Source organism: Astyanax mexicanus, chromosome 2 (assembly GCF_023375975.1).
Source record: "Astyanax mexicanus isolate ESR-SI-001 chromosome 2, AstMex3_surface, whole genome shotgun sequence".
Lineage (NCBI taxonomy): Eukaryota > Metazoa > Chordata > Actinopteri > Characiformes > Acestrorhamphidae > Astyanax > Astyanax mexicanus.
The window spans coordinates 74127646-74149164 of NC_064409.1; the positions used below are offsets into that span (position 1 = coordinate 74127646).

A 21519-nucleotide genomic window follows, 5' to 3' on the forward strand; every position below is an offset into this window, starting at 1 on the left:
TTATTCTGTGTGGTGTCTGTTTAAGGCTGTTTGTTTAACAGTGAACTGATGATGGGCTGTCTGATCACATTTCCATCTTGTATCTTGTATCAGCAGTTGTTTTAACCCACATGTGAAGGAGCATTCCTGAAACGAGTTTTTGCAGGGTGTGATATACAAATACTTTCTGAAAGTGCCATACTGTTCCATTCCACCTTAAAAAGTGAAGTAGTTACCTCCAGTTCCTAAATGGAGTTTTCCAAAGTTTCCGTTATATAAGAACACCAGTTTATTTGACGTTTTTGTTTCACTCATAGACTGTATATAGCTGGACAGAGCATCGTCTCTCAAAAGTGAAGACACCACAGGTCGGGCGCCCCCTGCTGTTCGGCTGCAGAAAGCTGTGTAACCCCACCCATCCCCATAGGTTTCAATGGCAAAACAGACAACTTTCAATCACGTTTTTTTCTAATATACTGTAATTCTACCTCCATTATTTAAATGCAACAGCTAGTGTAACCTCTGCTTATATTGTCAATTTTTATATCCCCACAGAATTCGGTTTTAAAAACGCTATTGAGCTCTATTCAAAAAAGGTGTGGTTATTGAAAAAAGGCCTGGTTATGGGCGGGACCAATAACAGACCGTCAGCTCCGCTCCGCTCCCTTTTCTGACAGCCAGAAAATGTCTATAAAATAACAGTAGCTTTCTTTTGTTTGGGGTGCCAGAAAACAGTTGATTAAAAAAAAAAAACAGTGATTAGCATGGTGGTGGTGTATGAGGTGTTAGTGTGTGTTGAGCTGGTGGTACAGTGAGTGGATCAGATACAGCAGTGATTAGCATGGTGGTGGTGTATGAGGTGTTAGTGAGTGTTGAGCTGGTGGTACAGTGAGTGGATCAGATACAGCAGTGATTAGCAGTGATTAGCATGGTGGTGGTGTATGAGGTGTTAGTGTGTGTTGAGCTGGTGGTACAGTGAGTGGATCAGATACAGCAGTGATTAGCAGTGATTAGCATGGTGGTGGTGTATGAGGTGTTAGTGTGTGTTGAGCTGGTGGTACAGTGAGTGGATCAGATACAGCAGTGATTAGCAGTGATTAGCATGGTGGTGGTGTATGAGGTGTTAGTATGTGTTGAGCTGGTGGTACAGTGAGTGGATCAGATACAGCAGTGATTAGCAGTGATTAGCATGGTGGTGGTGTATGAGGTGTTCGTAGTGTGTGTTGAGCTGGTGGTACAGTGAGTGGATCAGATGCAGCAGTGATTAGCATGGTGGTGGTGTATGAGGTGTTAGTGTGTGTTGAGCTGGTGGTACAGTGAGTGGATCAGATACAGCAGTGATTAGCAGTGATTAGCATGGTGGTGGTGTATGAGGTGTTAGTATGTGTTGAGCTGGTGGTACAGTGAGTGGATCAGATACAGCAGTGCTGCTGGAGTTTTTAAACACTGTGTTTAATCACTTATTGTCCTCCACTCTATTACACACTCCTACCTACATTTGCCTTCAGGAGTGGCATAAAGTTATCCAAAAGCAGTGTGTAAGACTGGTGGAGGAGAACAAAACTGTGATTAAAAACCAGGGTTATTCCACTAAAAATTTCCCTAAAAACTTTATGAATATGAACTTGTTTTCTTTGCATTATTTGAGGTCTGAAAGCTCTGCATCTTTTTTGTTTTTTTGGCCATTTCTCATTTTCTGCAAATAAATGCTCTAAATGACAATATTTTTTTATTTGGATTTGGGAGAAATATTGTTTGTAGTTTATAGAATAAAACAACAATGTTCATTGTACTCAAACATACAGTACAGGCCAAAAGTTTGGACACACCTTCTCTTTTTCAATGCGTTTTCTTTATTTTCATGACTATTTACATTGTAGATTCTCACTAAAGACATCAAAACTATGAATGAACACATGTGGAGTTTTATGTACTCAAATAAAAAATGAGCTGAACCTCCACAGTCACCGGACCTGAACCCAATCCAGATGGTTTGGGGTGAGCTGCTGGAGCACAGAGTGAAGAAGGCAAAGGGGCAACAAGTGCAAATAAACACCTCTGGGAACTCCTTCCTTCAAGACTGTTGGAAAACCATTTCAGGTGGCCACCTCTTGAAGCTCATTGAGAGAATGATGCCAAGAGTGTGCAAAGCAGTAATCAGAGCAAAGGGTGGCTATTTTGAAGAAACTAGAATATAATTATTTTTTTTAGTTATTTCCCCTTTTTTTTTTTACATAAAACTCCACTGAAAAAGAGAAGGTGTGTCCAAACTTTTGGCATGTACTGTATAAATAGCAAAATTAGTGAAACTGATTTAGAAACTGAAGTTGTCTCGTTTTTTTTTTTTTTTTTTTCAGAGCTGTATTTGATCAGTGGAGCTGAAAAAATAGACAATCTGTTTAGAAACAAGGATGTAATTGTAATGTTACTCTTGAGTAGTATATATATCCTCTTGCCCTTTACCACGAGACCCCCCGTACAACATCTGCGTATCTCCACAGATTATGTGCTGTCTGGGCTGAGCAGCCTCATTATGTGGGTGAGATAATGGCTGGGCGCTCAGTCAGTCCCTCCCTGAGAGAGCGGAGGCGGTGGAGGGGGAGGCGGCCAGGCTGAAATACAGGCTGAGTGGAGCTCAGAGCCTCCAGCAGCTCAGAGCCGCTCACCTGCTGGTGCTCACCTGGTCTGCGCTCCGGAACCATGGACAGCTCCTCCGGACACCTGGACGCCGCCTCCTTCCTGCAGATCTGGAAGCTGTTCGATGCTCAGGGTAATGTACTGATAATGTGCTGCTTATTTATATCACCATGCACACAAAAAAAGTACAGATTTGTATTTAAAAAAGTAAAAAGCTTGTCGCTGGGGCTGTACCTTATATTTAAGTACAAAAAAAGTTATTTACATAATTCCACCTTTCAGTGGAAGTCCTTTTTTTGTACCCATGGTTTTTGTGCCAGTAAAGATCATAAAGATTATAAACATTATCATCAACTGAATATGTGTCAAGAATTTGATGATCCAAAATTGTCTGGCTTTCAAATAAAAAAAATGTGCAATTTAAATATATATTGTTCATTAGTACAGTGATACAGAATACTGAATGTACCTTTTGGCTGGTTAAATGGTACAAAATTGTACTTATTGCTGTTAGAAATGACTTTGTACTTCAGAAGGAACAAACCTGACCTTGTAAAGACCAATATTGTACCTTTGAGGGTACAAATATAAAGAATGTACCTTTTAGATACAAAAAAGTACTCATATCATACCTCTGTTTTTTAGAGTGTGGCTGATGGTTGGTGCTCTTGATTGCATATTAAACGTATATTAAATACTGTTTAAATACTGTTTTTGCCGTCGCAGATCGAGGATATATTGAAGGAAAGCAGCTGGATGACTTTGTTGGCCAAATTATGAAGAAATTAGGGAAGAATGTAAGCAAATGGACTTGTTTTTCTCACAGTTATAACCCTTCTATTATTATTATTAGGGTAAATGTGACCTCGGTCAATGTTTAACTCCTTTAAATAAGCAGTTAATCTCATTTAATGTACTTAACATTTAGTGAATTTAACAAATTTAATAAGGGAAACTGGGTAAACATTTAATTAAAATGTATGTAATGTTTAAAATTATGTTTTCTGCTGATTTAGCTTTATACACATATAAAAATATCAGAATTTTATACACATTTGTGTTGGATTTTGTGAATATCACTAAGACATTTAGACAAAAAACTTTAGATTAGATTAGATTAGATTCAACTTTATTGTCATTGTGCAGTGTACAAGTACAGAGCCAATGAAATGCAGTTAGCATCCAATCAGAAGTGCAATATACAGTGTTATTTACATAATTGCAAAGATATAAGTATATATACATAAGTATAAATATATAAATATACAAATATATAATGAGCTCTACAGAAGTATCTTAGATAAATGCAATATGGATGTGCAGGCAGCAGCACTACAGTTTAAGGTATAAAGTGTAGAGCAGTGGAAACAGTGGAATACAGTAGTGTATACAGACAATATATACATGAGTGGAATAAATACCAAACTACTGTATAAATGAGCATATAGTAATATGTTGGCAAATATATGTTACCTTAGATCCCTTAGGTAACATAATTCTAACTGTATTAGTGCAAGAACCACTGATAGTTTATGCAAAGTTCTTATGAGAGCTTTGATATTTCTCATTCTGTGGAGAAAAATATAAATATGTTTCTGTAAACATATTGATAATTCACACAACCTAATGATAATGCAGACATATAAAAGGTTTGCACAGCAGCTTCTAAACCAGTTCTCAGTTCAGTGATCTGTGCGCTCTCTGTTTCTGCTCTCTCTCTACTAAAAATGATGTCTAAGATCTATGATCTATTTTCAGTTTTAGGCAGATTAATAATAAAGGATGTTACTATTGTTAATAACATAAAATATGTTTAATACCCAATGTTTTAGATTACAAAAATATGTACTTAGGACAAAGAAAAGGCTATTTTAACTCCAAAAATATTTATATTTTACATTAAAGTGAATCAATGAGATTTTATAGTAATGTGATATTTCTCCGTAGTCACTTGGGTAGGGTTTTTTTTTAATGGCTATTTAAATATTATATATATATTTTTAAATTATTATAGTTTTAGCTTTAAATTTCTGGGGAAAAAAGATAAAAGGTAAATGTGGAAGTTATAAGAGGGTTAATTGACTCATAGTCTTCTTAGTTATTGTTTGAGTTGCTTATTTAACTTATCTCAGGTTATAGACTTTCTATGATGAGTTTATACATTGTGCTCAAGACTCTGTAGTACTGTTTGTTTTTAGATATATTTACTTTACACTGAAGTAAAATTACGAGGGAAGAAGTTCACTTTTACTCAGTTTTGATCCTCAGATACAGTAAATATTTTACAGTTAATAATTTACAGTAAATATTTGCAATAACATCTTCTATTGAGAAAAGACTACATATTACTGTACTACTGTATTTTGTAGTTTTGCATGCTTTACAAATCATTTCATAACTCTTTACTTTGAAATATGAGAAAATAAACTGACTTTTACAAGTAAAATTTAATCTGTTCCAGTACGCATGCAGTTCTTAGTTATTACAGGGATTATTTTGTGCTTTTTAATTTTAGTAACTGTGAAACAATTTCCATTTTTTCCAACTCTGTAACAAAATCTGTAAAATTTACTGTAAAATGTAGTAGTTGTAATGTATTTGTAATGTATGTCATCATAATATGCTTTGTAGCAACAATAAATTATATATTTAATATATATATATATATTTAAAATGCACTACTATGAGAAAGTAGATGATAGTACATTTTGCAGTGACAAAATATATTTTACTTAGTTGATTGTTACAAAAAATGTGTAGCATATTTACAGTTATTCACTGTATATTCTAATTTAAAATTGTTTTACAGTGTATTGTCAGTTTTGTATACTTTATATTTTTCAGTTATTTATGGGATTGTACAGTAGCATATTTTACAATCTCCTAATGTAAATTTACAGCACTAAAATGAAAGTTTGTTTTTTAACAGATTTGTTAGTTAAATATCTGTATGTACTAAAGAGTATCTACTGCAGTTATAAATGTTACACTGTACTAATGTTTTTGAACTGCCTCATTTTTTATTAACTATGGTAGTAAACAGGTACGGTACTCCTAAATGTACTAAAAGTACTGCTTATAATAGGTTATAATAATACATACCATGTGTTTTTCCAGAGTGTGTTGAGTGAATGGTGTGTCTGTGTATGCACTGTTTATACAGGGTATTCCCTGTTATCTTCTTTTATGTGTTATCTGAGTGTGTGTGTTTGTGTAAAGGTGGGAGTGTGTGTTATCTGAGTGTGTGTGTGTGTGTGTGTGTGTGTGTGAGTGTAAAGGTGGGAGTGTGTGTTATCTGAGTGTGTGTGTTTGTGTAAAGGTGGGAGTGTGTGTTATCTGAGTGTGTGTGTTTGTGTAAAGGTGGGAGTGTGTGTTATCTGAGTGTGTGTGTGTTTGTGTAAAGGTGGGAGTGTGTGTTATCTGAGTGTGTGTGTGTTTGTGTAAAGGTGGGAGTGTGTGTTATCTGAGTGTGTGTTTGTGTAAAGGTGGGAGTGTGTGTTATCTGAGTGTGTGTTTGTGTAAAGGTGGGAGTGTGTGTTATCTGAGTGTGTGTTTGTGTAAAGGTGGGAGTGTGTGTTATCTGAGTGTATGTGTTTGTGTAAAGGTGGGAGTGTGTGTTATCTGAGTGTGTGTGTTTGTGTAAAGGTGGGAGTGTGTGTTATCTGAGTGTGTGTTTGTGTAAAGGTGGGAGTGTGTGTTATCTGAGTGTGTGTTTGTGTAAAGGTGGGAGTGTGTGTTATCTGAGTGTGTGTTTGTGTAAAGGTGGGAGTGTGTGTTATCTGAGTGTGTGTGTGTGAGTGTAAAGGTGGGAGTGTGTGTTATCTGAGTGTGTGTGTTTGTGTAAAGGTGGGAGTGTGTGTTATCTGAGTGTGTGTGTTTGTGTAAAGGTGGGAGTGTGTGTTATCTGAGTGTGTGTGTGTGTGTGTAAAGGTGGGAGTGTGTGTTATCTGAGTGTGTGTTTGTGTAAAGGTGGGAGTGTGTGTTATCTGAGTGTGTGTTTGTGTAAAGGTGGGAGTGTGTGTTATCTGAGTGTGTGTTTGTGTAAAGGTGGGAGTGTGTGTTATCTGAGTGTGTGTGTTTGTGTAAAGGTGGGAGTGTGTGTTATCTGAGTGTGTGTTTGTGTAAAGGTGGGAGTGTGTGTTATCTGAGTGTGTGTGTTTGTGTAAAGGTGGGAGTGTGTGTTATCTGAGTGTGTGTTTGTGTAAAGGTGGGAGTGTGTGTTATCTGAGTGTGTGTGTTTGTGTAAAGGTGGGAGTGTGTGTTATCTGAGTGTGTGTGTTTGTGTAAAGGTGGGAGTGTGTGTTATCTGAGTGTGTGTGTGTTTGTGTAAAGGTGGGAGTGTGTGTTATCTGAGTGTGTGTGTTTGTGTAAAGGTGGGAGTGTGTGTTATCTGAGTGTGTGTGTGTTTGTGTAAAGGTGGGAGTGTGTGTTATCTGAGTGTGTGTGTTTGTGTAAAGGTGGGAGTGTGTGTTATCTGAGTGTGTGTGTTTGTGTAAAGGTGGGAGTGTGTGTTATCTGAGTGTGTGTTTGTGTAAAGGTGGGAGTGTGTGTTATCTGAGTGTGTGTGTTTGTGTAAAGGTGGGAGTGTGTGTTATCTGAGTGTGTGTGTTTGTGTAAAGGTGGGAGTGTGTGTTATCTGAGTGTGTGTGTTTGTGTAAAGGTGGGAGTGTGTGTTATCTGTGTGTGTGTTTGTGTAAAGGTGGGAGTGTGTGTTATCTGAGTGTGTGTGTTTGTGTAAAGGTGGGAGTGTGTGTTATCTGAGTGTGTGTGTTTGTGTAAAGGTGGGAGTGTGTGTTATCTGAGTGTGTGTGTGAGTGTAAAGGTGAGAGTGTGTGTTATCTGAGTGTGTGTTTGTGTAAAGGTGGGAGTGTGTGTTATCTGAGTGTGTGTGTGAGTGTAAAGGTGGGAGTGTGTGTTATCTGAGTGTGTGTGTTTGTGTAAAGGTGGGAGTGTGTGTTATCTGAGTGTGTGTGTTTGTGTAAAGGTGGGAGTGTGTGTTATCTGAGTGTGTGTTTGTGTAAAGGTGGGAGTGTGTGTTATCTGAGTGTGTGTGTTTGTGTAAAGGTGGGAGTGTGTGTTATCTGAGTGTGTGTTTGTGTAAAGGTGGGAGTGTGTGTTATCTGAGTGTGTGTTTGTGTAAAGGTGGGAGTGTGTGTGTGAGTGTAAAGGTAGGAGTGTGTGTTATCTGAGTGTGTGTGTTTGTGTAAAGGTGGGAGTGTGTGTTATCTGAGTGTGTGTTTGTGTAAAGGTGGGAGTGTGTGTTATCTGAGTGTGTGTGTTTGTGTAAAGGTGGGAGTGTGTGTTATCTGAGTGTGTGTGTTTGTGTAAAGGTGGGAGTGTGTGTTATCTGAGTGTGTGTGTTTGTGTAAAGGTGGGAGTGTGTGTTATCTGAGTGTGTGTGTTTGTGTAAAGGTGGGAGTGTGTGTGTTTGTGTAAAGGTGGGAGTGTGTGTTATCTGAGTGTGTGTGTTTGTGTAAAGGTGGGAGTGTGTGTTATCTGAGTGTGTGTGTTTGTGTAAAGGTGGGAGTGTGTGTTATCTGAGTGTGTGTGTGTTTGTGTAAAGGTGGGAGTGTGTGTTATCTGAGTGTGTGTGTTTGTGTAAAGGTGGGAGTGTGTGTTATCTGAGTGTGTGTTTGTGTAAAGGTGGGAGTGTGTGTTATCTGAGTGTGTGTTTGTGTAAAGGTAGGAGTGTGTGTTATCTGAGTGTGTGTGTTTGTGTAAAGGTGGGAGTGTGTGTTATCTGAGTGTGTGTGTTTGTGTAAAGGTGGGAGTGTGTGTTATCTGAGTGTGTGTGAGTGTAAAGGTGGGAGTGTGTGTTATCTGAGTGTGTGTGTTTGTGTAAAGGTGGGAGTGTGTGTTATCTGAGTGTGTGTGTTTGTGTAAAGGTGGGAGTGTGTGTTATCTGAGTGTGTGTGAGTGTAAAGGTGGGAGTGTGTGTTATCTGAGTGTGTGTGTTTGTGTAAAGGTGGGAGTGTGTGTTATCTGAGTGTGTGTGTTTGTGTAAAGGTGGGAGTGTGTGTTATCTGAGTGTGTGTGTTTGTGTAAAGGTGGGAGTGTGTGTTATCTGAGTGTGTGTGTGAGTGTAAAGGTGGGAGTGTGTGTTATCTGAGTGTGTGTTTGTGTAAAGGTGGGAGTGTGTGTTATCTGAGTGTGTGTGTTTGTGTAAAGGTGGGAGTGTGTGTTATCTGAGTGTGTGTGTTTGTGTAAAGGTGGGAGTGTGTGTTATCTGAGTGTGTGTGTTTGTGTAAAGGTGGGAGTGTGTGTTATCTGAGTGTGTGTGTGTTTGTGTAAAGGTGGGAGTGTGTGTTATCTGAGTGTGTGTGTGTGAGTGTAAAGGTGGGAGTGTGTGTTATCTGAGTGTGTGTTTGTGTAAAGGTGGGAGTGTGTGTTATCTGAGTGTGTGTGTGTTTGTGTAAAGGTGGGAGTGTGTGTTATCTGAGTGTGTGTTTGTGTAAAGGTGGGAGTGTGTGTTATCTGAGTGTGTGTTTGTGTAAAGGTGGGAGTGTGTGTTATCTGAGTGTGTGTGTTTGTGTAAAGGTGGGAGTGTGTGTTATCTGAGTGTGTGTGTGTGTGTAAAGGTGGGAGTGTGTGTTATCTGAGTGTGTGTTTGTGTAAAGGTGGGAGTGTGTGTTATCTGAGTGTGTGTTTGTGTAAAGGTGGGAGTGTGTGTTATCTGAGTGTGTGTTTGTGTAAAGGTGGGAGTGTGTGTTATCTGTGTGTGTGTGAGTGTAAAGGTGGGAGTGTGTGTTATCTGAGTGTGTGTGTGTGTGTAAAGGTGGGAGTGTGTGTTATCTGAGTGTGTGTTTGTGTAAAGGTGGGAGTGTGTGTTATCTGAGTGTGTGTTTGTGTAAAGGTGGGAGTGTGTGTTATCTGAGTGTGTGTGTGTGTAAAGGTGGGAGTGTGTGTTATCTGAGTGTGTGTTTGTGTAAAGGTGGGAGTGTGTGTTATCTGAGTGTGTGTGTTTGTGTAAAGGTGGGAGTGTGTGTTATCTGAGTGTGTGTGTGTGAGTGTAAAGGTGGGAGTGTGTGTTATCTGAGTGTGTGTGTGTTTGTGTAAAGGTGGGAGTGTGTGTTATCTGAGTGTGTGTGTTTGTGTAAAGGTGGGAGTGTGTGTTATCTGAGTGTGTGTGTTTGTGTAAAGGTGGGAGTGTGTGTTATCTGAGTGTGTGTGTTTGTGTAAAGGTGGGAGTGTGTGTTATCTGAGTGTGTGTGTTTGTGTAAAGGTGGGAGTGTGTGTTATCTGAGTGTGTGTTTGTGTAAAGGTGGGAGTGTGTGTTATCTGAGTGTGTGTGTTTGTGTAAAGGTGGGAGTGTGTGTTATCTGAGTGTGTGTTTGTGTAAAGGTGGGAGTGTGTGTTATCTGAGTGTGTGTGTTTGTGTAAAGGTGGGAGTGTGTGTTATCTGAGTGTGTGTTTGTGTAAAGGTGGGAGTGTGTGTTATCTGAGTGTGTGTGTTTGTGTAAAGGTGGGAGTGTGTGTTATCTGAGTGTGTGTGTTTGTGTAAAGGTGGGAGTGTGTGTTATCTGAGTGTGTGTGTTTGTGTAAAGGTGGGAGTGTGTGTTATCTGAGTGTGTGTTTGTGTAAAGGTGGGAGTGTGTGTTATCTGAGTGTGTGTTTGTGTAAAGGTGGGAGTGTGTGTTATCTGAGTGTGTGTTTGTGTAAAGGTGGGAGTGTGTGTTATCTGAGTGTGTGTGTTTGTGTAAAGGTGGGAGTGTGTGTTATCTGAGTGTGTGTGTGTTTGTGTAAAGGTGGGAGTGTGTGTTATCTGAGTGTGTGTGTGTTTGTGTAAAGGTGGGAGTGTGTGTTATCTGAGTGTGTGTGTTTGTGTAAAGGTGGGAGTGTGTGTTATCTGAGTGTGTGTGTGTGTAAAGGTGGGAGTGTGTGTTATCTGAGTGTGTGTGTTTGTGTAAAGGTGGGAGTGTGTGTTATCTGAGTGTGTGTTTGTGTAAAGGTGGGAGTGTGTGTTATCTGAGTGTGTGTGTTTGTGTAAAGGTGGGAGTGTGTGTGTGAGTGTAAAGGTAGGAGTGTGTGTTATCTGAGTGTGTGTGTTTGTGTAAAGGTGGGAGTGTGTGTTATCTGAGTGTGTGTGTGTTTGTGTAAAGGTGGGAGTGTGTGTTATCTGACTGTGTGTGTGTGTAAAGGTGGGAGTGTGTGTTATCTGAGTGTGTGTGTTTGTGTAAAGGTGGGAGTGTGTGTTATCTGAGTGTGTGTGTTTGTGTAAAGGTGGGAGTGTGTGTTATCTGAGTGTGTGTGTGTTTGTGTAAAGGTGGGAGTGTGTGTTATCTGAGTGTGTGTGTTTGTGTAAAGGTGGGAGTGTGTGTTATCTGAGTGTGTGTTTGTGTAAAGGTGGGAGTGTGTGTGTGAGTGTAAAGGTAGGAGTGTGTGTTATCTGAGTGTGTGTGTTTGTGTAAAGGTGGGAGTGTGTGTTATCTGAGTGTGTGTGTTTGTGTAAAGGTGGGAGTGTGTGTGTGAGTGTAAAGGTAGGAGTGTGTGTTATCTGAGTGTGTGTGTTTGTGTAAAGGTGGGAGTGTGTGTTATCTGAGTGTGTGTGTTTGTGTAAAGGTGGGAGTGTGTGTTATCTGAGTGTGTGTGTTTGTGTAAAGGTGGGAGTGTGTGTTATCTGAGTGTGTGTGTGAGTGTAAAGGTGGGAGTGTGTGTTATCTGAGTGTGTGTTTGTGTAAAGGTGGGAGTGTGTGTTATCTGAGTGTGTGTGAGTGTAAAGGTGGGAGTGTGTGTTATCTGAGTGTGTGTGTTTGTGTAAAGGTGGGAGTGTGTGTTATCTGAGTGTGTGTGTTTGTGTAAAGGTGGGAGTGTGTGTTATCTGAGTGTGTGTGTTTGTGTAAAGGTGGGAGTGTGTGTTATCTGAGTGTGTGTGTTTGTGTAAAGGTGGGAGTGTGTGTTATCTGAGTGTGTGTTTGTGTAAAGGTGGGAGTGTGTGTTATCTGAGTGTGTGTTTGTGTAAAGGTGGGAGTGTGTGTTATCTGAGTGTGTGTTTGTGTAAAGGTGGGAGTGTGTGTTATCTGAGTGTGTGTGTTTGTGTAAAGGTGGGAGTGTGTGTTATCTGAGTGTGTGTGTGTGTAAAGGTGGGAGTGTGTGTTATCTGAGTGTGTGTGTGAGTGTAAAGGTGGGAGTGTGTGTTATCTGAGTGTGTGTGTTTGTGTAAAGGTGGGAGTGTGTGTTATCTGAGTGTGTGTGTTTGTGTAAAGGTGGGAGTGTGTGTTATCTGAGTGTGTGTGTGTGAGTGTAAAGGTGGGAGTGTGTGTTATCTGAGTGTGTGTGTGTTTGTGTAAAGGTGGGAGTGTGTGTTATCTGAGTGTGTGTGTTTGTGTAAAGGTGGGAGTGTGTGTTATCTGAGTGTGTGTGTGAGTGTAAAGGTGGGAGTGTGTGTTATCTGAGTGTGTGTGTTTGTGTAAAGGTGGGAGTGTGTGTTATCTGAGTGTGTGTGTGAGTGTAAAGGTGGGAGTGTGTGTTATCTGAGTGTGTGTTTGTGTAAAGGTGGGAGTGTGTGTTATCTGAGTGTGTGTGTTTGTGTAAAGGTGGGAGTGTGTGTTATCTGAGTGTGTGTTTGTGTAAAGGTGGGAGTGTGTGTTATCTGAGTGTGTGTGTGTTTGTGTAAAGGTGGGAGTGTGTGTTATCTGAGTGTGTGTGTTTGTGTAAAGGTGGGAGTGTGTGTTATCTGAGTGTGTGTGTGAGTGTAAAGGTGGGAGTGTGTGTTATCTGAGTGTGTGTGTTTGTGTAAAGGTGGGAGTGTGTGTTATCTGAGTGTGTGTTTGTGTAAAGGTGGGAGTGTGTGTTATCTGAGTGTGTGTGTTTGTGTAAAGGTGGGAGTGTGTGTTATCTGAGTGTGTGTGAGTGTAAAGGTGGGAGTGTGTGTTATCTGAGTGTGTGTTTGTGTAAAGGTGGGAGTGTGTGTTATCTGGCAGGTGTGCTTGTCGTCAGCTCTGTTGTCTGATTCTCATCATCAGTATGGTTTAATCAGAATAAATACAGAATGATGATCAGCTCTGTGTGTTGTAGTTTCTCTGGAACAGCCTGCTGATATCTGATCACTCTGCTGCTCTTTATCAGGATAAACTGATGGAGCAGAAACTGAAGAAGATCAGGAGCTCCAGCACTGACAGACACCTGCACATCCAGGAGGTCCCTCACCTACTGACTGACTGTCTGTCTGTCTGTCTGACAATCTTTCTGTCTGTCTGTTAGACTGTCTATCTGTCCATTTATCTGTCTGTCTGTTAGACTGTCTATCTGTCCATTTATCTGTCTGTCTATTAGGCTGTCTATCTGTTTACAGTTACTGTGTCCATCAGTTATTAGATATATCAAACTGAAATGGCTGTTACAAACACCCAAATATTTACAACTAAAAATGTTTAAGATTAATAGGGGTGCCCAAACTTTTTCACATGACTGTATCTCTATCTATCTATCTATCTTTCTATCTATCTATCTATCTATCTATCTATCTATCTATCTATCTATCTGTCTGTCTGTCTGTCTGTCTGTCTGTCTGTCTGTCTGTCTGTCTGTCTGTCCGTCCGTCTGTCTGTCTGTCTGTCATCAGACCTGATGGTTCATTCTGTCTGTCTGAACTAAATGTCTGTCTGTTTATCTTCCTGTCTATCCGTCCATCTAGCTGTCTATCTTTCCATCTATCTGTCTGTCTGTTAGGCTGTTTATCTATCTGTTTATCTCTTTCTGTCCATTGATTTATTGTTCCATGCATATCTATCTATCTATCTATCTATCTATCTATCTATCTATCTGTCTGTCTGTCTGTTTGTCTGTCTGTTTGTCTGTCTGTCTGTCTGTCAGACCTGATGGTTCACTCAGCTCTCACGTTCGCTTTATTCTAAACTAATTGTCTGTCTATCTGCCCATCTATGTGTCTGTTTGTTACACTGTACCTCTATCTGTTTATCTCTCTTTGTTTATTCATCTATAGTTCCATGCATATGCCTGTATGTCTATTTATCTGCCTATATAGCCACCAAATTATCCATCCAACTATCTATCTATCCCATCTGTCCATCTTCCTATAGAATATATTTGTCAACTTTTACACATTTAACAACTTATCTATCTATTAAACTGTTCTTCTGTCTCTATCTGAGTTTCTATCTGTCTCTATTTGTCTCTACCCTCCATCCATCCATCCATCCATCAGTCTGTTTATCTGCGTATCTATCTTTCTGTCCATGTATTTTATCTGTACCTCAGTCCATCTCTCAGTCTAACTGTCTGTCTGATTGTCTGTACACACACAGCTGGCTACAGTGATTCTTCCAGAGGAGGAGAATTTCCTGCTGCTGTTCCGCAGAGAGACGCCGCTGGACAACAGTGTGGAGTTTATGAGGGTCAGATTAAACCAGTATAACCAGTTTAACCAGTTTAAACATTCTGTTCTGTTCTGTTCAATGGGTTTATTTGCGCTTCTGAAACAAGACTATGCTCTTAAACACAAAGGATGCATGTGTGTGTGTTTGTGTGTGCGCAGATCTGGAGACGTTATGATGCTGACAGCAGTGGATTCATATCAGCTGTGGAACTGAAGGTACAGCAGACTGTGACAGCCTGAAAGTGTATTAATGTACTGATAAAATTATGAAAATTTGTAATAAGTACTATGATGACCTTAATGATTTTGCATCCTCAACAAGGAAAAAAATATAGATTTTTGTGGTATTTTTTTAGGGACCCTTTTGTTTTTAAAATGTGAAAAAATGGAGATGACACTGTGTTAAAACCTATTTAATAGTAACAAATTGCATTTTGTACACAGTTACATAATTCCATTTATCAAACGTCTGAAACTATAATATACTGAACATAATATGTTTAGCTTAGAAAGTCCAAAAAACAATCCACATGTGTGAAGGGATTTACAAATGAGAATTATAAAGAAGTACTAATGAAGGACACAGCGCCCTCTAGGGCAGGGGTCAGCAATTAAGTTTGGCCGCGGGCCAGATATTTTCCAAGCCATTACGTTGCGGGAAATGTTTTGTAAAGTGAAGTGTAATGGGATGGAGTGCTACAGACTAGTAGCTCTCCAGCTCAGAGGGTTGTTGAACCCAATTGCAGAACAGTTGATCTCAAAGCAGGTAAACCCAAGAAGAAAAAAACAAATAAATAAATAAACACACCGCTCCTCACGAGGGATCGAACTCATGCCATCAGGGTCGTGGTCCAATACACTATCGCTGCATCGCTGAATTGAGACACGGCTGGGAAAAAACGCCTTTTTCAGGTGATAGGGAGCCCAAGAACGTGCGGAAAAACGAGAACGGGCGTAACCTAAAGTCACGCCGATCGCTACAGAGAGAGAGACAGGGGAGGAAATTAAACAAAAGCTCACCAGAGAAGCATTATTATTTATTTTGTACATGCTTGCAGGCCACAACTGGCCCACAAGCTGCCTATTGCCGATCCCTGGTCTAGAGGATTTTATTAACATACCTTAACATACCTCTGTGGATTGGTGGAGATGGTACAATAGGATTTAGTTAGCTGTGATGTGATTGGAGTGGGCAATGCAGTAAATGTGCATTAATACAATTCTGCTGTCTGTTTCTGACCCACCAGAGTTTCCTCCAGGACCTGTTTCAGCAGCACAACAAGCACATCACCCCAGAGAAACTGGAGCAGTACACCGACACCATGGTACCATCACATCAGTACATCTACTCAGTAATGCTGCATCAGCAGCAGTTCAAAAAGAGGCAGAGTCTGACTTCACATGTATCTGAGGAGGCATGTGTTAGTCTTCACCCTCCTGGTGTTGGGGCATCACCAGTGATAGGGGGAGTCCTAATGAGTGGGTTGGGTAATTGGTCTTGTAAATTGGGCCAATCAAAAAACCTGTTTGTGGTGGTGCACTGTTCTACTGTGCAGCAACACCTGCATTAACATGACCTTTATAGAAGGGGTATAAGTAGATTTCCTGCATTCTCTCCACAAAATTCTGCATCAGACATTTTTTAAAATTGTAAACAAGATGTAGATTGACATAGAAAGAAAAGTAAAGTTATGAATGAGTAAAGTTATGAATTATAGGGTGCCACATTTTATACAAAGAACAAATCTATGTATCTATTTGCCTATACAGTATATCTGTCAATTCATCTGTTCATTCATTTATCCATTTACCTGTCTGTCTGTCTGTCTGTCTTTCTGTCTGTCCAACTGTTTGTTTGTCTTTCTATTCATTGACATATGTCACCATACATTATATCTGTCTGCCTGCTTATCCATCCACCTATCTGACTTTTTGTCTACCTGTCTGTTTGTCTGTCTATCCTTTTAAATATTAATCTATCCATTCACCTCTCTGTCCATTGATTGGTATATGTAAGTATCTGTCTGTCTGTCCATGGTTCCATTCATCCATCCATCAATTAAATGGTTTATTTAGAAACTGAGGTGGTGAAATACTACTCAGGGTTATGATGATGATGAATATGATGATCATGATGATGATGAGGATGATTTTTGGTCTGTTTTTTCTTCGCTCTCAGATGAAAATGTTTGGAAAAAACAAAGATGGCCAACTAGACTTAAAAGACCTGGCCAGGTTCTAATATTTATTTATTACTTATTAATTATTACATTCAGTCTGATATGGATTTGAATGGATTAGATGTTTCTGGTCTGTTTTGTTTCTCCAGAATTCTGTCTTTGAAGGAGAACTTTCTGCTGAAGTTTGAGATGGATGTAAGTAGTTTAGAGAGCCAAACCAACTCCGAGAATATATACGTTTAATTGTATTAAAATGTGATAACCATTAACTGTGTCACTTCCTCTCTTCAGGCCTGCAGTCAGACAGACAGGAAGAGGGACTTTGAGAAGATCTTTGCTCACTATGACGTGGTAAGTGTGAAAGTGTGATACAGAATCTGTATATATATAACTGAAATTCAGTTTAGCATATTTTTCACACTATAAGGCTCTCTTAAAATCCTTTAAGTTTCACAAAAATTCACAGTACATTATAATCCCATGCTTCTTATATATGAATTTTATTAGTCAGGTATTGAGGAGCAGTAAAGTCACTCCACTGAAGTACAGCATTATAAGGGTGAGCTTTCTGTAAAGTTTCTCCAGCACCAAGGCTGGGTGCAGAAGCATTACCATTAGCTGCCAACCACAGCGCTAGCTCTTTCTGTAGTCTGCATGTTTGCTTTGTTAAAACAAACTACGTGGGATGAACCGCTAGCTGGTAGCACTCTGAGTTCCTCAGAACACTCAGGGTTCCTCAGTCTAGCACTATCGGGCGGCATTTATCTCCCGCTAGTGCTGCAGTTAGTGGCTAATGCTAATAATGCTGCTGCATCCAGCCTTAGTGGAAATCTAGAAATCTAAGCTTACTATAAATAAACAGTAGCACTTTACTCACCTTAGTAAACAGTTTTCAGAAGAGATATCTGTGTAGATTTTCATTCAGCTCTCTTTTAACTTTAAGAAGTTTTGCTTATTTAGGCCCTTCCCCCAGCTTTCCCATAGGAAGGGAAACATGGCGACACCCTTTTTTGTTTGTTTTTTTTTAGAGTAAGACAGGAGAACTGGAAGGACCAGAGGTGGATGGATTTGTTAAAGACATGATGGAGCTGGTGAAGGTAAAGAATTAAAAAATGTAATTAAGTAAATAATCTACCAGTAATATCTTCTGCAGCATCTGCCTTATTACACTAGCCACTGTGAACAAGAAGTTCTAGAACCTGGACTTCAATCTGAACTTGAACCCCATAGAAAATCTATGGTGGGATTTAAATAAGGTGGTTACAGCACAGGATCCCAAGATGATTAATAGATTAGTGGTCATGAGAAATGGGCTAAGATTCCTCAGGAACGCTGCTAGAAGGTGATATTTGGCTTTCCTACTCAACAGGCACTAGACAAGCTGTGTAGGAGTGCATTTGCAACTTAATGCAACTTAAAGTAGCTGGATTGCATTCATTAGATTGGGGGTCCAAAATCTTTAAAATATATAGGTTCAGTTTCTCAGACAGGGGTTAAGCCTAGTCTTTTACTACACAGCATATTTAATGAAGATATTTAATGAAAATTAGGCTTAATCTAAGTATGGAAAAGTAACCAGTCGTTGATGTAGCACTGTGGATAACACCACTGCTTGCCAATGAGCTACTAAATCATGAGGAAGACTAGGGTTCAATTCCCAGTCTGGTTGACTGAATGCTGTGCTGTACCAATAAAAGTCCTTGGGCAAGACTCCAAACACTACATTAACCCAATGCTGTAATAGGAATAACCTGTAATATTAATACCCACTGGATAAGAGCATCAGATAACCATAGTTAGATGGCAGTTAATTACAAAATAATAGTACAAAAAGCGTGTCTAAAAACACAGATGACTATTAAATGCCTGTCAAGGGCAAAATATTATTATTATTTTGTCATATTATTGTTATTATGACAGAGTGCCATAGAAAATCTTTGGTGGGATTTGAAAAAGGTGGTTACAGCACAGAAACCCAAGATTAGCCTATGAAAAATGGCCTAAGATTCCTAAGGAATGCTGCTAGAAGGTGATTTCTGGCTAGTTATGATGTTCTCAGAACAGCAAAAAGGTATCTAAAAGTGTTCTAAAACTATTTTATATGTCTCTTATGCTGCCCATACTGATATTGTCTTGTTTACTCTGTGGTTCTCCACAGCCCAACCTGACTGGCGCAGACCTGGACAGGTTCAAAAAGGCCCTGCTCAGCCACTGCGACGTGAATGGAGATGGAATCATCCAGAAGAACGAGCTTGCTCTGTGTCTGGGTCTGAAGCTAACCCCGTAAAGCACAAAGCAGCTTACTGGACCATCCCTGACCTGCACATACAACACTAAATACTCTCACAGGCTAACCGCTAGTGCTAACCTTCCATTTAGCGTTTAGAGCAATAAGGGGCTTAAAGACTGGCACTTTGGAGGAAGGACATGAGGCATGGGAGATGCTTACTCAAGGCTTTTACTTGATACTTATTTAAATCTTTTAAAGTAATATTTCTATATATTCTGATAGATTAGATCATTTTAAACTGTAAATATGTGCTTTGTTAAGTATTTGGTGTTAACTCACTTAGGGTGTACTAACACTAGGCAATCTGTGCTGTGCCCAGGCATGGTTTGATTGACTAGTGTGAGCACCCCACCAGGAAAACCACCCCCTCTCAGGAGTGTGTACTATGTCACTATGTATGTAACCGTGACTAAGATAACCGTGATTTTTAGCACATACTTTGATTATCTCTGCTTTCATCAAGAAGACATGCTTCCGAGAGAGGGTGCTTTTCATGGTGGGGGTGCTGAATTCAGCACAATGCCAGCACACCCACTGAGCAGTAAGTGAGGTAAAGGTGCTCAGGCACAGATTGTTTAAATGCAGTGTGAGTGCAGGCCAGCAGGACAGTGGGGAGGGGGCAGAATTCCGAGCTTAGTGTGAGTACACCCTTATACGTAGAGCTGGGCAATATAGTTTAAATACTATATCAGGATATTTAAGGACATTTTTACACTACGCAATATTTATTGCAGTGACAAAATGCATTAGCAGTGGAAAAAAATCGTATTCAAATTAGTATTCAAATACTTTGGTTAATATTCAGTTTTTGCTGCACCTCATCCAATTTAACAGTTATTTTTACACTGTAATGAAATGTACAGTTGAGTCAGTGTTTTTTAAAGCATGATTTGCTTTAAAAAGCATAAGAACATGTATCACACCACAATAAAATATAATCATATTGCCCAGCTCTACTTAAACTCTTACCTCAGTATATGCATGCTGTTGTTTTTGTTGATTTGTTTCTGGTGCTCTTGTTCTGATAAACAGATAAATGATGTATCATTATGCTGATTTAACACTCTGACATTATAATAATAATAATATTTTGACAGTGACAGGCACTGAAGAGTCGTCTGTGTTTCTGGACATACTTTTGTACTATTATTTTGTAATTAACTGCAATTTAAGCACACAACTGGTTGACCTGCCAGGCATGAGTTAACCCTATATTTTCCTCATCTTAAATTGGAAATCTTTATTTAATGTTCTGTGTAAAAAAAGACTTGGCCTAACCCCTGTCTGGGAAACTGCCCCTCAAAAAGGAAAGACTTTCTCGAAACTTTTGGATTGCATGAGTTGGGATGAATGCATTTTGGACTCATTAATGCGCCATTCCCCTACTGAATGCAATCAAATCCTCACAGAAATGCTCCACAGCAATCTAGTAGAAGGTCTTCTCTGGTATTAGAGACAGTTGGTCCAGCAAAAGCAGGATAAACTCTTTTTGTAATTTCTAAAATTTTAATTTTAGAAAAAACAATAAACAAGCAGGTGCCCCAATATGTCTGTAGTGTATTTTTATACTGGTACAGTACCCTCCAAAAGTGTTAGAAATGTGAGGTTAATCTCTTTATTTCTAATTTAGACTGAAAACATTTGGGTCATTTTAGGACAGTAAAAGATAATTATACGAGACAAAAGATCAACATTTAAGCTTTTATTTCCAGGTATTTATATCTGGATCTGATACACATTTCAGAAGAACCCACCCATTTTTCTTATGAGCTAAAATTTTGGAACAGATCAACTTAAAGTAAATTAAACTGAAATAAACTTAATATTTAGTTGCAAATTCTTTATTTGAAGTAACTGCATCATATCTGTGACCCACAGGCTTCACTAACCTTCTGAGTTCACTTTACAGCAATTAAGATTCATGAACCCATCCCAGAAGAAGCCATGCAAGCTTAAATCATGACACTACCTCCACTGTATTTCACAGATGAGCTGGTATGTTTGAAATCATTGGCAGATCCTTTGTTTCTTTAAACAAAGGTTAATGTTTGTCTCCCCAGCCCATAATCAGTCCATAAGTTTGTCTTTGAACTTCTTGGTAAATACCAGCCTTGTCTTCCATATAGTGTATTGATTCTAAATGATTTTCCATCTTATCTCAGATTTACAGTTGCTTGTTTTTCACCCATAGACTCTCACAGCTCTCTGGTTTTCACATTGGTTACTCCTCTAACTATAAATGTATAGTCTACATAGATTAAACCCATATCTGAACCTGAGTGTTCATAATCAATATATTGGGACACGCTTTCTAATGAATAAATTTAACTACCATTGCTGACACAGATGTGCATATGCACACATACATAGATTATCTAATCCCTGTTGAGAAGTACTGCCAATTAAATAGGAAAGACTATATACTTTTGGATTGGATGAATTAGGATGAATGCATTTTGGACTAATTAATGCGCCATTCCCTTACCAAATGCAATTAATTCATCACAGAAATGCTCCACAGCAATCTAGTAGAAGGTCTTTCCTGGTAGTAGAGACAGTTAGTCCAGCAAAAGCAGGAATAACTTTTTTGTTTATCCTGCTTAAGAATAAACTATATATAAGCAGGTGCCAAAATATGTTTGTCCATGTAGTGTAATGGTTCTGAATGATTTTTCATCTTCTCTCAGCTTTACAGTTGCTTGTTTTTCACCCATAGACTCTCATAGATCTCTGGTTTTTATGTTGGTTACTCCTCTAACTATAAATGCACAGTCTACACAGATAAACCCCAAATCTGAAACTAAGTGTTCAGATGTTCAGCGATGTTAATTGTTTGAATAATCAATGTATTGGGACACCTGGGCAACAAAACACACCTGACAGTCACATGTTCCAATACTTTTGCTTGTAAGAAAAATGGGTGGGTTCAGACAGAAGGTCAGATCCAGAAAATAAAAGATGAAATGTGTCATATTCAGCAAAAATAAAGGGATTGGCCTCACTGTTCCAATACTTTTGGAGGGCACTGTATATAGTATGTATTTATTGAACAGCTGGACAATTTAATAGTTGTGTATTGTTCAGCTATTCTATACTAA

General features: G+C 39.2%; 1 protein-coding gene across 1 annotated transcript; it reads left to right on the forward strand.

Moving 5' to 3' along the window:
• Window positions 1-2598: 2598 nt before the first annotated feature.
• Window positions 2599-19521, forward strand: LOC111193045 (secretagogin). Its single transcript, XM_049475250.1, has 11 exons — window positions 2599-2749; window positions 3343-3413; window positions 12682-12753; window positions 13881-13970; window positions 14111-14167; window positions 15199-15276; window positions 16131-16186; window positions 16281-16326; window positions 16423-16482; window positions 17160-17228; window positions 18290-19521. Exons 1-11 carry the CDS (start codon window positions 2680-2682, stop codon window positions 18416-18418), a joined length of 798 nt encoding a protein of 265 aa, XP_049331207.1. The 5' UTR covers window positions 2599-2679; the 3' UTR covers window positions 18419-19521.
• Window positions 19522-21519: the final 1998 nt, after the last annotated feature.